The sequence below is a fragment of the Lemur catta genome, chromosome 10 (assembly GCF_020740605.2).
Source record: "Lemur catta isolate mLemCat1 chromosome 10, mLemCat1.pri, whole genome shotgun sequence".
Lineage (NCBI taxonomy): Eukaryota > Metazoa > Chordata > Mammalia > Primates > Lemuridae > Lemur > Lemur catta.
In genome coordinates, this window is record NC_059137.1 from 6,844,396 (window position 1) to 6,859,919 (window position 15,524).

Sequence of the window (15,524 nt, forward strand, 5' to 3'; positions counted from 1 at the left end):
TCCAAGAGACCCAACAGAAAGAAATGAGAAAACAGCTCATTTCTTTTCAGCAATGACTAGAATATTCTACAGTCTGGATGTACCACAGTTTATTTATACCTACACTGAAGGACATCTTAACTGCTTCCAAGTTCTGGCAATTATGAATAAAGCTGCTGTAAACATCTGTGTGGACATAAGTTTTTAACTCCTTTGCGTAAATACCAAGGAGCACAATTACCGAATCTGAGGTTTCATTTTTCAGCACGTGAAAATAAGCTGACTAAACCATGCCGCTGAAATTAAACCCCTACACAAGACTCACAAGAGAATTTCTAATTCATCCTGCTATAGCTGAATAAGTCCCCAGAAAAAGATTTCTCCAGTCAAAATGGCCAAAGCTATCTTCAGAAGATAAACTTTACTGGCAAAGAGTCAGACATAATGAGTTCAAACTATATCTACCACTTACTGGCTGTTACTGTTGCTTTGGGCAAATTGTATCTCCCTGAGTCTCAATTTCCTAATGTATAAAACAGGATTATAATCCTTAACATAAAGAAGTGTCATAAAGATTAAATAAAATAACGTTTAGAAAGTGCTACGCAGTGTCTGTCTGGTCATAGCAAACGCTCTATAAAGGTTAGTTACGATATTATCTCCATTATCCACTTTACCATTGCAATTATTACACTATTATCATGTTCCTGCCTGCTCTTTGATCATTCTCACACTCAACCACCAAGAGCCTTAGACTCACATCATTTCCCCCACTGGCAAGTGACCGGAGCAGTCGGGTCAAGTACTGAAACACATTCAGCTGGATGGCTGTACCACCTATCTTCCGGACCACACTGCTTGTCTCTTCTGGGTTCAGGGTATGACGGAGAAGAGCCCAGGCCAAAAGCACTGGGGCATGATGTGGAATGTCCCCGAAGGTCAACATCAAACAGTCCATATCCTAACAAGAGGAGAAAACACATCTGTCTCCAAACAGAAAGGGTCAAGATTCCTCAATCAGATTCTTCATCATGCTTAATAAACCCTTCAACCATCCAGAGTAGCCTCTCTCTCCCATTTTGATATCTCACTCTTCTCAAACCCCCAGCAACCTCACTAATAAACCCCTCAATTACTCTTTCCTTTACCCACAAATTTTTTCTACTGATTTTAAATAACCTAGGCCAGGCGTGGTGGCTCATGCCTATAATCCTAGCACTCTGGGAGGCCAAGGCAGGAGGATCACTGGAGGATCACTGGAGGTCAGGAGTTCAAGACCTGCCTCATTAATAAAAACAGAAAGAAAATTAGCTGGACAACTAAAAATAGAAAAAATTAGCTGAGCATGGTGGTGCATGCCTGTAGTCCCACCTACTTGGGAGGCTGAGGCAGCAGGATTGCTTGAGCCCAGGAGTTTGAGGTTGCTGTGAACTAGGCTGATGCCATGGCACTGTAGCCCAGGAAACAGAGCAAGACTCTGTCTCAAAAAAAAAAAGTCTAATTTAAGATTATAAAATACATATTCAAACTCAGATTCGCTAGAAATTTTACCCTGATCCTTCTTGAACTTTCTGTGATCTCTCCTCATTTTCTATCTTTCTAGCCATCCCATCTCAAGGTTTTCCCCTCTTCTTTCACAGGCCCCATAAATGAAGACAATCCCCAGGGTTTTGTCCAAGGGCCTCTTTTGTCCTTACACTATCCCCATGAGTAACTCACTCGCACGGATTCGATTATCACCTCTGTACAGATGACTGACAAATCTGAGATTTCTTCTGGACTCTATCATCTATTTAACAACGCAGAACCTCCACAACACTGAACAATGTAGAATTATACAAGACTGAAAATTTTATGCAGCAGGATAGTTCAGTGGTTAAAAACATACTATTAACTATAAACTGTCTGAAAAAAAGAAAAGATGCTATTCCAAGTTTACCTGACAAATAAGCCCATCCTGGGCAAACTGGTGCAGTTCTCTTCTGTCATCCAAAGCACACTTATGTAAAGACTCAATATCCATGCCTTCCACCAGGATGAGGGCACTGAAGTACCTGGAAAGAAAAATGGTATCACAGTGTCACATATGCTACTCTGAAACTCACTGGAGACTAAGCTGAGTTATAAGAAACTTCAATATCAAAAAACTTATTGAGTTATTAAACATTCTTTTTTCATGATAAGTCTTCTAAATCTAACATGTATCTTTATACTTCCAGTACATCTCAATTTGACTAGTCACATTTCAAGTGGTTCATAGTCACATGTAGCTTGTACCTACCATACTGGGCAGTGTAGATCTAGTACTTAAGGTTTCTGTGGCTACAAGTTTTACCTGACCCAGGTGAATTGCCTCATTTCTCAAGTGTATATCTTTGCTCATAGAAGGAACAGGCCCCCAAACGTGGATATATCCATAGATTTTCTCCATAGAGAAAAAATGGAAATTCAAAATCCATAGATCATGACCTCAAAGAGGTCAGACAGCACATATGCCTTATTTATCACTATCTTCTTAGCATTTGCATAGTGCCTGGCCTGCAATAGTTGTTGAACAAATTTCTACTGACTAGATGAACTCCTTAGATGAAGACTGTAACTAAAAAGGCAGAATACAATACTTATTTTGAGAGAAGAACATGTGCCTGTCAACCCCAGTTTTTACTCCCTACCTGAACAGGAATGTGGCAGTATGCCCACCTATTTCCCATCCATTAAATGAAAAGTACACCTACCCTCTCACCCTTTACAGAACCGCTACAGTATCAGTGCTCTAAACATTATACAAGTTCTGTGACCTTTAATTCATTCAGACTTACCCGATTCGATCTACAAAAGGATCCATGGTCTCATCCACCAGGTGCCTATTGGTCTGCCTACTACCAAATCCTTGCTCTTTAAACATCTTCGTTAATATGAGCAGGTCACTAGGTGCCATCTCAAAGTATGCATAATAAAGGAAAATAATTTCTAGCAGCATGGACTGTTCCCGAAGGCACTGAATAAACCAGCGAGACACCTGGCGCTCAGTCTGTACAACCGGTTAAGAAAAAAATAGGAGAGGAATAAAGTGATATTAAAAACCATATTTAAAATTTTTTAAAGTTATTTTTACACTTGATCTTAGCCAAAAGTCTGAGAAATAATGAAGTTATTTTTATTAGCTAACATGGGCACATGACAGAAAATTCAAAAAGTATAAAAATAGAGTGAAAAAAGGTCTCCCACCCTATAATTCCTATTGCCCAGTCATGCAAACCTCTCCCCAGAAGCAACCACTGTTAAGATATATTTCTCTCTTTTCAGCAATATGCCATACATATTAAATCATTGATTCTATACGCTATCTCTAAACCAAATTAACATATTATGTAAACCATTCACCACCTTATCTTTTTCACTTAACAACGTATGTTAAAGATTATTTCCTATAACAGTATATTGAGAATTTCCTTGTTTCCCATCCCTTTTTATACGTGCAGAGTAATCCATTATGTGGATATGCCGTAGATTATTCCATCAGTCCTCTCATTATTTTTAATATTGCATAGTACTCCATGTAAATGTCACAATTTATTTTAATTAGACTACCTGGATGGGCATTTAGGTTATTACCAATCTTTTGCTAATAAAATCATACTATACAATTGATAGAACAACCAGACAAAAAAATCAGCAAAGAAAATCTGAACAATCTTGACCTGACTGATATTTACAGAATACCACACTCAACTAACTACTGCCAAACACACATTTTTTTCAAGTGTACATGGTTCATTCATCAAGAAAGATCATATGGTGGGCTATAAACTATGAGTCAATAAATTTTAAAAGACTAACACAATACAGAATGTGTTCTCTGATCATTAACAGCATGAAATAAAAAACTGATAAAATAACTAAGAAAAATAGCCTATGTTTGAAAATTAAACAACATATTTGTAAATAACACAAGTCAATGAAAATCATAAGGAAAACCAGAAACTATTTTGAACTAAATGATAATGAAAATATAGAATTCAAAATTTGAGGCATGCAGCTAAAATCAGTGCTTAAAGCAAAGTTTCAGTCTTTATAAAGCTCTATATATTACATTATACATGAGTCCTTTTATTCTATTAAATATTTTAAATAGTTACTGCCTGTGTTTTTATTGACATGTTTTAATAAGAATGTATTATTTTCAAAATAAAAAGGTCATACTATAATCTATAAATGCAAATTGGTTAGGATTTAGGATAAAATAATCAGACTAGTGTCACACACATAATAGAAAATGATAATAAAGAAGATAAAATCTTAGGTTTAGAGTTCCACTAACCACTAAGAGAGGCCAGGCGAGGTGGCTCACACCTGTAATCCCAGCACTTTGGGAGGCTGAGGCATGGGGATTGCTTGAGGTCAGGAGTTCAAGACCACCCTCAGCAAGAGCGAGACCCCATCTCTACAAAAAATTAAAAAATTAGCCTGTTGTGGTGGCGCATGCCTGTAATCCCAGCTACCTGGGAGGCTGAGGCAGGAGGATTGCTTGAGCCCACAAGTTTGAGGTTGCTGTGAGCTAGGCTAACACCATGGCACTCTAGCCCGGGCAATAGAGGAAGACTTTGTCTCAAAAAAAGAAAAAAAAAAACACTAAGAGATTATTTTAGGAAGTGAAAGTAAAGTAACAGGATAAAGTCAAGGGAAAAGGCCAGAATTAAGTACCATTAATTAAAGTCATCAATGTTTTCATATGGCATATTTAAACTTTGCTGAAGAATGATAATCTATACATGTTTTAAATTAAAAAATGAGTAATTTAACTTGGAACTCTATGAGCAAGGGTATACAATTCTCGTAAGAGTTAGAGGAAAGCACAGTAACCACATACCATGAGGTTTCCATGTGTCTCCCATGTTGGTGCTTCAGTTTTATAAAGCTCTTCAAACTGCTGTCTGTATTTTGAAACTAGTTCCTTCTCCAATTTGTCAACACAGTCTGCATATTCAACCTTAAAAAAAATCAAAACAGAGTAACTTATACCTAGACTGAAAGGTAAATAGAATAAATTAGTATGAATAAAATTATTTAAAAGGTTGGATAATACAGGGTAAAGAGAACCAAGACAACTAAACAAGCTTACTCTATAGGGGTGTCTTTCATCTTGGAAATAAGTGAGAAGGTGTAAGATACAACGAAGAATACAGGTTCTTTCTTCATAGTAATAATCTGCAATCTGAGAAAAATCCAAAGATTCAAAATCAGTTACTCATCTTTGTACAGAAGATATTCAATTTTAAATTTATTGATAATCAGATCATGTAAAGATATGAATGAAAAAATTCAATTTATATAAATAAGCAACAAAGAAATACAAACATATTCAATTAGCCCAAAAGAAAGCAAAAGACCTTCATAAACCAGTATATAAGTTAAGTCATACAGGATGAATAGAATTATTATTTAATAATATAAACAAGTTTCAGAAAATGTTTTCTAGCACGATTTTTCAAAACATTCAAGTAAATACAATGCTATAAACTGACAGGCCAAACACACAAAAACAAATAAAAAACACCCCTGATATAGGTCCTAACTGCTTATAACTAATGTACTTCATTCTCACTAAGTATTACGCAGGAAACGTCTGCAGAAGTCACAGTCAAATTCCATTTTAAAACGAGATCCTAAGTGAGAAGGTGAGGAGGGCTGGGGAATAAACAAATACAAATTAATCCTGTTGGATTTAGACCTAGAGAAAAAATAGTTCTCACTACCAGTAGCTGAAGAATCTCCTGGGGAAAAACTTCTTAGCTGGGTCCAGTGGATAAAAGCATCTTGTTTCACAAGTTAGTTAATAAACTTCTTCATGAAGACCTCAATGCTTACCCAACAGAAGAGTTTTAGCAACGCTCAGGAAAACAAGGTCAAGAAGCCGTCACCCAATTTTACATCAAAGAATAGAAATGGCGACTACTACTGACCTTCAGGATTAAGGCCTGGCTCTGTCTCTCATCTTGCAGTACCGTCTGAAGAAAAACAGAGTAGTCAAAAACCCACCTTATAGGCAAAACTCAATTAACAAAGAAAAAGATACACATCTTCACTTCTTCCTTCAAGATTATAACTACACACTTGTTTCTGCAAATGTTTTTCACCTTTTAACCTAAGTGTACCCAAACTTGTGCTCAAATCCCTGCCCCTCTCCTCTGGCCGCAGTTTCCTCACACATAAAATGAGGGGCTGGGTAGGCTGGACATTCTCTCAAATCTTTTTCACCTTTGATATCCTAAGATTCTATGATTAACATGTCAATGTTTGACTTCTCCACCCCTCCAAGTATGAGGACAGATTTCAGCTTAAGTATATGTTCTTTTTCAAGCCTTTAGAAAGTCTTTCCTGAGAAAGGCTGTATCTGATCATCTACCTCTGTTAAAAGAATTGGTGCCACACCCTAAAGTATCTAAAACCAACAAGGAAAAAGGCTAAAGGCAGCAGAAAGGAGCTGGACATAACCACAAACCTTCAGTGAGTCCCGAGTACCCCTGTAATCCTCTTGAAGGTAACACTGGAGTAACTGCACACTCTGTTCTTCATCAAGACCCTGAAACACAGAGGTCTTAAAGTGAAGAGCAGCCACCTCAGCTCAGAAACCACACATAGGATGCAAAGCATTCTAAAGATTTGTGCACTGGAATGAACATTGGATTTGAATTAAAAAAAAATCCTTTTCAATAATTTCATACAACAGCAATTTTGATCGCAATAGAAAAAAAAGAGCCAGTAACTGACATGCAATTTGCATCACAATTAAACTTACATGCCAGAAACAACTGTGCTTCTTTATCCAGCACATTAACACAGCAGTAGGCACAATCTGAGCTTCCAAAATTAAAAGGGAACAGGTATATACAAACTTGGTGAGCTTAAAGACCACCACATGCATGCAGAAATAAACTTGATGATATGTAGTAAACAGGTCAGGCAACTCTGATTTGTGACTTTTAGGGAAAAGAGTTGCATTTGGGTATTTCTGAAACACAGCATGTTCAATTTAATCCCAATACTAAAATAAAGTGAATTTTCACCATCATTAACCATAAAACCATGCACATCCACACTACAAGTAATAAACTGAGTGAGTTCTAATTTTTACTCACCAAAAACTTGCTGATTCTTAAACCCAGTTCTTTCAGTGGAGAAGCTATATCTTTACTAGCTTTCACTTTTTCAGCTGAACTTGGGCTATGAAAAGAACAGTGAATTATTTCCTCATTCTCAATAACCCTCTATGGGTATAAAATAAAACTATCGAAAGATATTTTTACTATAGACTTTTTTTTCTTACCCTTTAGCCTACAAAATACACACACACACACACACACACACACACACACACAAGTTCACCTCTACAGACTTTGTAACAAAAAACTGTTTATGCCTAAATAATAAAAAATAGTATATGTCTGTTATAAACCATAGTTATAACAATATCCTTTATAAATGCATTAGGTTTCATTAATTATATTTGATCCTTACAACTACTCTGAAAGGCAAATATTACTATAATCATTTTACAAATGGAATTATCAACACTTAGAAAGAATAAATAACTTACCAAAAATCCCACATTTAATAAAAGGTGAGGTAAAATTTAAAACCAGGTCTGTTAGTATACATACTAACTATATTATCTAGCTCTGTCCACTGAGAAAGCCTAGAAGTTACAACACCCCAGTAGCAGCAACTACAGCCAGCACCCAGATCTTGGTTTTTAACACCACTGTCTAATGAAAAGTACCAGGACTCCTTGGAGAATTGGCTGATTCTAACACCGGGGCAGAGAAAATACAAGATAAGCCTGAAGCATCTTGTAATGCTGGAAAGTAAGGAAGTGCTTAAAAAACAAGAGGATGGGGACATGTCAAAAGGACACAGAAGCCAACCTGAAAGAAATCCCAATGGCCAAAGCTGGAACATAGTATACACAAAGTATAAAATAAATATACACAAGTCCATACTGATATAAATGAATGAATGACTAAATAAATAAATGGGAGAGGAGGGGGAAATCTTCCTTACAGAAGAATTCCAAATAATATATATAGATGTTACCCTGACCTCCAGGAAGTGGAGTTTAACTCCACTACCACCCCACACTGACAGTGGGCTATACTCAGTACTCACTTCCACAGAACAGATTGAGGAAAGGGAAAAAAAGAACTTTACAAAGGAGAAACTTGGCAAAAGCTACCTTAACAAGTGACCAAGGTTAATACTACCAGTGATTTCACATGGATAACATGTACCTTCATATGATATGATAAGAATGATACCTCCACCTCTGTGTATTCTTCCCCAAAACCCCACAACCCCAGTCTAATAATTAGAAAAACATTAGACAAATCCAAATTGAGGGCATTCTACAAAATACTTGATCAGTCCTCCTCAAAATGCTCATCATGAAAATCAAGGAAAGACTGAGACACTGTCATAGGTAAAGGAGACCACAGAGATGTGACAACTAAATGCAATGTGGTACTCTGGATTGGATCCTGGAATAGGAGGAAATTAAAGAAAAAACAGGTTAAATTTCAATCAAGTATGGAGTTTAGTTTTATTTTTCAAAAAAGTATCTGTCAGATTTCAAATCCCACGCTACTAAAAAAGGAATTTTTCTCTTTAAATGCCACAAATGTACATTCTGTGACCTATACCATGACGTTGTGGTTGGATTTTTTTTTTTAATAGAGACTCTAACATTTCACAGAAAATCCACAACATAAAGGCTACTTACAGGGGTGGGAAACCTGCAGCCTTAAGGCCACATGTGGCTTTTAGGTTCTTAAGTGTGGCCTTTTGACTAAATCAAAACTTAACAGACCATACAGCATGATGTTGTGGTTGGATTTTTTTTTTTAATAGAGACTCTCACATTTCACAGAAAATCCACAACATAAAGGTTACTTCCAGGGGTGGGGAACCTGTATCCCTAAGGCCACATATGGCCTTCCAAGTCCCAATAAAGCCTTAAGGCTGCAGGTTCTCCAACCCTGGAGGGGTAAACAGTAAGTTATGAAAGAGGCAACACAGAATGATGATTAAGAACACACACAGTGGAATAAGACTGCCAGGTTTGAATCCTGGTTCTACCACTTACTATCTGTGTGACCTTGGGCAAGTTACTTAACCTCTTTGTGTCTCAGTTTCCCCATCTGTAAAATGGAAACGATAATAAAAGTACCTAAATGTGATAATACAGTGATTATCTTCTTTTTTAAAGTCCATATATTTTAGATACATAGTAAAGTATTTACAGATAAAATAACAAGATGTCTGGGAGTTACTTCAAAATAATTATGGGGGGAGGGAGAACTATAACAAAAAGTTCATCATTAACCTAAGAGAATGTAGATGGAAGGTAAGAAAGTAATAGATTTAACAGATGTACTGAAGTAGGAGAAATGAGGGTGACTTGGCACTATAATATGTAACAGAATGAGATCTGGACTAGGAATTAAGATAAATAAGTCTAGCACTACAAGCTGTATTCTCTTCTTTTTTAACTACTTTATATTTTATTATTGTTGTTTCTACTGCCCAGTAAGAAAACCTACATATTCACCCCAAAAAATAAAAGTAGTAGCTATCTCAAAGGGCTGTTGTGAGGCATAAATAACTTCTGATAAGTCAAGTGCTCGAAATAATAATTGGTACAGAGCAAACGTTACACAACTGTCAGCTGTTATTATCACCATTCACTGCTATATCTCAGCATTTAATGATCACACAAACACAATGGACCCCAAACATTAGAAATATTCATCGAATATTTAATAATCCTCATCCACACATAGCCTTATATAATCGCATCCTACAATACTGTATTTCTACAAAGAATTTCCCTTTCTTTTAAAAAATGAAAAAAAAGTACCCTACTCTTTTACACTGGTAACCAAATTGTATTCTCAGATCTACCCAACCCAGCAATATCATAAAAGCATACATGAGAATGGTTTCATCTACGCCAGCTTCCACAGGGGAATCACTCTAGACAGACGCATGGAATAGCCATACCTGGGAGGTTTGTAGTAAGAAAGCCCCTCTAACAATCGCTGCCAATGTTTACTCAGTTCTGCCTCAATCTGATTCTGAAAAAGAACAAGGGCAATTATACAAGTGTAATTTTAATCAGACTCCAAGATTACACTGAGGATCACATATTCCTTTGAGTATTTTTAATATGCACTTTTCCCCACATTTGAAATCATTTTGAATATAGAATCCCATAACCTCCTCTTCTTTGCTTAACCTTATTATGAAAATCTTGATAAACATACAATACTTTCTAGTGGTTGCGTAATATTTTATCAAATGACTAGATCATAATTTATTTATCATTCCTTTAATGTTAGATACACTAAAGCTGAATTTAATCTTTTAATAATATAAATAATCCTGTGGTGAAGAACTTTGTGTATAAAACTTTTTCAGGATTTCTCTTAAGATACATTCCTAGAAGCGGAATTATCAGATAAGGCATATCAAAAAATATTAAGGCTCTAAAAACTGTAACATTCATTATGTTAATTATGATAACAAAATCAATAAGAACTGAATGTCATCTTAACACTTTATCCTCACAGGGTCAGAACACCCAAGGATCAATATGAAGAACTATGCCTTATTGATTACACACTTGGAAGTAGACTGGAAACCACAGCCTCCATGACCTAAAGGAAGTACCTATTTCAGTTTCCTTTTTTTTTTTTTTTGGTTGAGACAGTCTCGCTCTGTTACCCTCAATAGAGTGCAGTGGCATCATCGCCAGCTCACTGCAACCTCAAACTCCTGGGCTCAAGGGATCCTCCTGCCTCAGCCTCCCGAGTAGCTGGTACTACAGACGTACACCACAACAACCAGCTAATTTTTCTTTTTTAGTAGAGACAGGGTCTCACTCTTGCTTAGGTTGGTCTTGAACTCCTGAGCTCAAGCAATCCTCCTGGCTCGGCCTCCCAGAGTGCTAGGATTACAGGCATGAGCCACTGAGCCCAGCCTAAAGGAGGTAGCTAAATGGAAAAGGAAGAAAAGGCAAGTAAGGTATGAGAGAAAAGGCCTGAGACTCTTTCTTGGGCTGAGGTAGCTGAATGGTATTTGTATTCCTATTCTCAGCATCCAATCAATCAGCACTGGTATCTTGGTATCTTTTCAGAAAAGGAATCAATGAGGTACAAAGAACAATAGATTTAGAAAATTTCAGCAGCTAGTCTATAACATACATTCTCATTTCAGCAGAGAGAAGTAGGGAATGTTTATAAAGTTTAGGAATTAAAAATGTATTTACTTCCTATATCAAAGAGGAGGCAGATTTTCTGCTAACAAAAGCTACACAAAGAACCCAGAGAACTCACTCAAGAACACCAACACTTACCAGCTCTCTCAGAGCTGACCTTCCAAGAAGAATTGTCCATAGTTCTCGACTGCTCCTGCAAAATGAGAGAACAGAGGTAATTTTGCTCTTTTAAATTACATGAACTTGACAAAGCTGCCTCATAGCTATTTTATCTCCTCTCTAAAAGCAAAAAAACTCAACATATAAAAAAGCTCACTGTAAAACTCAAAAATTTAACAATTAATTAAAATCTGGGAAAGTAATCCTGTCACAGTGCTCTTAGAAGTTTGATGTTTAAAATAAAAATTAAGAAACTAAAATATGGCCAGGCGCAGTGGCTCACACCTGTAATTCTGGCACTCTGGGAGGCCACAGTGGGAGAATCACTTGAGGTCAGGAGTTCGAGACCAGCCTGAGCAACAGCAAGACCCCATCTCTACCAAAAATAGAAAAAATTATTTCTGGGAAAGAAACTCAAAAGGAAAAAAAAAAAGATAGAAAAAATTAGCCAGCATGGTGGTGCACACCTGTAGTCCCAGATACTTGGGAGGCTGAGGCAGGAGGATCGCTTGAGCCCAGAAGTTTGGGGTTGCAGTGAGCTACGATCATGCCACCGCATTCTAGCCAGGGCAACAGAGTCAGATTCTGTCTCAAAAAAAAGAAACTAAAATATGAGATGTTAACCTAAACCAAACAGGTAGTGTGTTAAAAAAACAAATGAAGACAGTCACCATATTTCAACACATTTAAGATGCCATTAATTGTAAGACATATTATGTCCTACCAAGAAAATAATGTTACCAATAAACTATAAGTCATCTATAATAAAACACATCCCAATTAAAGAGGTATAAAAGTATGACAAGATATATCTTAGAATTAATGAAATATAGTAGTTAATGAACTATATCTCATATGATAAGAAGATGGCTCAATTTAAAATTTCTATCTCTTCCCTTCTCATTATAATGTAGTGACCAAGAAGGAAAAACAACCTACAGAAGGACCATATATATTTCATGGCCCCTGTAACCTCCAGAAAATTTTATGCATGGTATTCACTTTCTCATCAAAGTCTAATAGTCATTATGAATAGTACTATGTTCACTCCTTTATTAATGAATTCCTACTAGGTGCCACATACAGAACTAGATACAAGATGAAAAAACACACATTAGATATAGTCCCTGAAGCCAGTGAGTCTTCAAATATACTCCCACTATGAGCTTACCCCGGCTCTTTCCCCCACTCATGCCTTTGGAATTTCACAAAACATGTTGTTGGGTTTTTTAAAGTCTAGAATTAAATCTCAAAATGTAACCATTAAGAAATTCTCTCAAGAAAGAATTATTAAAAAGATAGGGATTATATTTTGTGTGATCCTAAATCACCACCTGAAATAATTAACTGCTTAGAAAGTCTATATACAGAGAGAAGATGAAAAGGTCCTCAACAAAATATACTATACTAAACATGTAACAAAGAGAATGTAAGCTGTGTTAACTACGAAGAAAAAGTGAAAAATGTTTTCCCCGTTAAGACTAACAGAAAGCACTAGCTTTATTTAAAAATTGTCTTTCAGGATTTTCCCATCAAAAGAGGTTTAAACCCGCTTAAAAATTATAAATCTCTTTCCAAAGGGTTAATGCTTTTAAGAATACAACTTCAATTCTGTTCAACCAATAGCTACCAACTCCCACAAAGCACATTGGAATCACTAATCATTTTTCTGATAATAAGATAGCATGAACTGTTCAAAAATAATTAGGAGATTACAGCCAGTTAATAAAGCAAATGTGTCCTTTTATACTAATAATGCATGAGTAAAAAGGTATGAGTAAACCAAGCTCTAAGTAATTAAAAACATAGAGGCAAATTCACTATTTAAAGAAATTTACAGCAAAATTTTAAAATAAGCATGCCATTTATAAAGGTAGTAATCACCCTCTAAGTTGTCTGATAAATCAGAATTAGCAAAAAATAAAAGAAAGATTTTATTTAAAATGGCATATATTTTTACTTTATTAAGTGTAGCTTCTGGTTTCCACAAAATTGATTAGATAACTATTATATAACACTTATAGCTAATAATGGGGCTAATGGTACATCAAAATTAATGGGAAGAAATTTATCTTTAATTGAAGACTTTAGTACGTCTAAGCTAAATAACTTTTTTGATCATTCATCTTCCAATTCCAAAAACCCTGAGTATCAATGAGCTTTAATTTATCCACATTTGCTTTCCGAACTTAGATCTCCAGCTAGCTAGCAGGGATCCCCTTAAGAAACAGAAAACCACTACCCACACACTCAAGGACCAGCCACGATCCAGAATTCCTTGTTTTCCCAAATTACAGTTGTAGGTATTTCTCACATCAATACTTGCACAATTAAAAGGAAACACAGCGTGCTAAAAGAGTGTTTCTCAAAATGTAGTTGGTCCTCAGACCACTTTACAGCAAAATCACCTGGAAAAATATCAACACTACAGAATCCTGATCCCCACTCAGAGCTACTCTGAGGGTGGGCCTGGCAAACCTACATTTTAAAAGGAGCACTCCAAATAAATTCCTAAATTAGCACTGCTCTAAGCTATCAACTTGTCTCAGAAGAGCATGTAAAAGATTTGGTCAGTAGAGACCCCTCTCTGCCTTTTATGTTTGATACATTAGCTTGTTGGGGGTTTTTTTGAGAAAAAGATTCTGCTACTAAACAAGACTAGAGATCAGTGCCCCAGAGCAATGCAAAAACGTTTATACTTTTTTTTTTTTTTTTTTTTTTTTTTTTGAGATGCCCGGGCTAGAGTGCCCTGGTGTCAGCCTAGCTCACAGCAACCTCAAACTCCTGGCTCAAGTGATCCTTCTGCCTCAGTCTCCTGAGTATCTGGGACTACAGGCATGTGCCACCAGGCCCGGCTAATTTTTTCTATATATTTTTAGTTGTCCAGCTAATTTCTTTCTATTTTTAGTAGAGACGGGGTCTCACTCTTGCTCAGGCTGGTCTTGAACTCCTGACCTTGAGCAGTCCTTCTGCCTCGGCCTCCCAGAGTGCTAGGATTACAGGAGTGAGCCACCCAGCCTTTATACTTACTATTTAAAAGAAAAAAATTTCTTTAGAAATTAAAATTCTCATTGACAGATAAGTTAATTAGCTTGATTTAATCATTTCACAATGTACACATATATCAAAGCATCATGTTGTACACACTAAGTACATACAATTTTTATTTGTCCTTAATAAAGCTGGGAGGAAAATAAAAAGAAATAAATAAAAAAGGATCGCTCTGCATTAGAAGTATAGAAAAAGAAAACAAAAAAAAAATTCTCATTAACCAAACTATGTTATGTTATGGTCTTTTTGTTCTAAGCTGTCAAAAACAAAGTTTATTGAAAATAAGTTTTTGATAATAAAAATAGGCAATATTTATTGAGCCGTTATATGTCAGGCACTGTGCTCCGTAGTTTAACAATCTGTCTTATTGAACATTAATAGCTTACTTGGGAAACAAATAATTACTATCCTCTTTATCTCATCAAGAATCTGAGGTGTCAGAGTAGTTAAGTAACTCGCCTAAGGTCACAAAGATAATATCTAACCGAGCCAGAGTTTGAACCCAGGTCTGCACTGACTCCAGAGCTTAACCATTACATTACACTGCCTCAAGTTGCACACAAGAATTCATCCTGCAAGTCAGCAAAGGTGTCCACTGAGGTGAAGCTTTCTGTTCTACAATGGCAGGCCATAGCCTTAACACAGTGACTGGCACACAAGAAGGGCTCAAAAGATACATGTTGAATGTATAAATATCAAAGGAAAATGACATGAGTGCCTTTTAGACCTGCAATCTAATTAGAACAAAAAAAATCAGAAAAAACAAGTAACATATGCAGAAGTGTCAAGAGAAGGCAGAATAAAAGAGAAAATGTAGTTTATTGGGAAGAGAATCCTTATGGAAATGTGTTATTGGATCCTCAATTACTACACATTTACAGGTGTAGGAATAATGAGGATACAAATAAATCTAAGATTTTCATGATGCTCATAAGCTTAGTGTTGGGAACAACAAAGGACATTAAAGACATACTACACAATCGTCAAAAAGGAAGAAAGTACTAAGGGGCAAGATTCTAACAATTACAGACTACAAAGGAACATAACCATTTAGAACAGAGAG

General features: G+C 36.2%; 1 protein-coding gene across 2 annotated transcripts in view; it reads right to left on the bottom strand.

Moving 5' to 3' along the window:
- The window catches only part of NUP188 (nucleoporin 188), a 45,137-nt gene that overhangs the window by 26,679 nt on the left and 2,934 nt on the right, over positions 1 to 15,524 (bottom strand). For both annotated transcript variants that reach the window (XM_045563235.1, XM_045563236.1), the window contains exons 2-11: positions 11,390 to 11,444; positions 10,036 to 10,109; positions 7,119 to 7,203; positions 6,482 to 6,562; positions 5,943 to 5,987; positions 5,102 to 5,194; positions 4,850 to 4,969; positions 2,799 to 3,010; positions 1,919 to 2,033; positions 740 to 940 (exon numbers count right to left, since the gene is read on the bottom strand). In XM_045563235.1, coding sequence (XP_045419191.1) covers positions 740 to 940; positions 1,919 to 2,033; positions 2,799 to 3,010; positions 4,850 to 4,969; positions 5,102 to 5,194; positions 5,943 to 5,987; positions 6,482 to 6,562; positions 7,119 to 7,203; positions 10,036 to 10,109; positions 11,390 to 11,444 — 1,081 coding nt within the window. The remainder of the gene's footprint in view (positions 1 to 739; positions 941 to 1,918; positions 2,034 to 2,798; positions 3,011 to 4,849; positions 4,970 to 5,101; positions 5,195 to 5,942; positions 5,988 to 6,481; positions 6,563 to 7,118; positions 7,204 to 10,035; positions 10,110 to 11,389; positions 11,445 to 15,524) is intronic.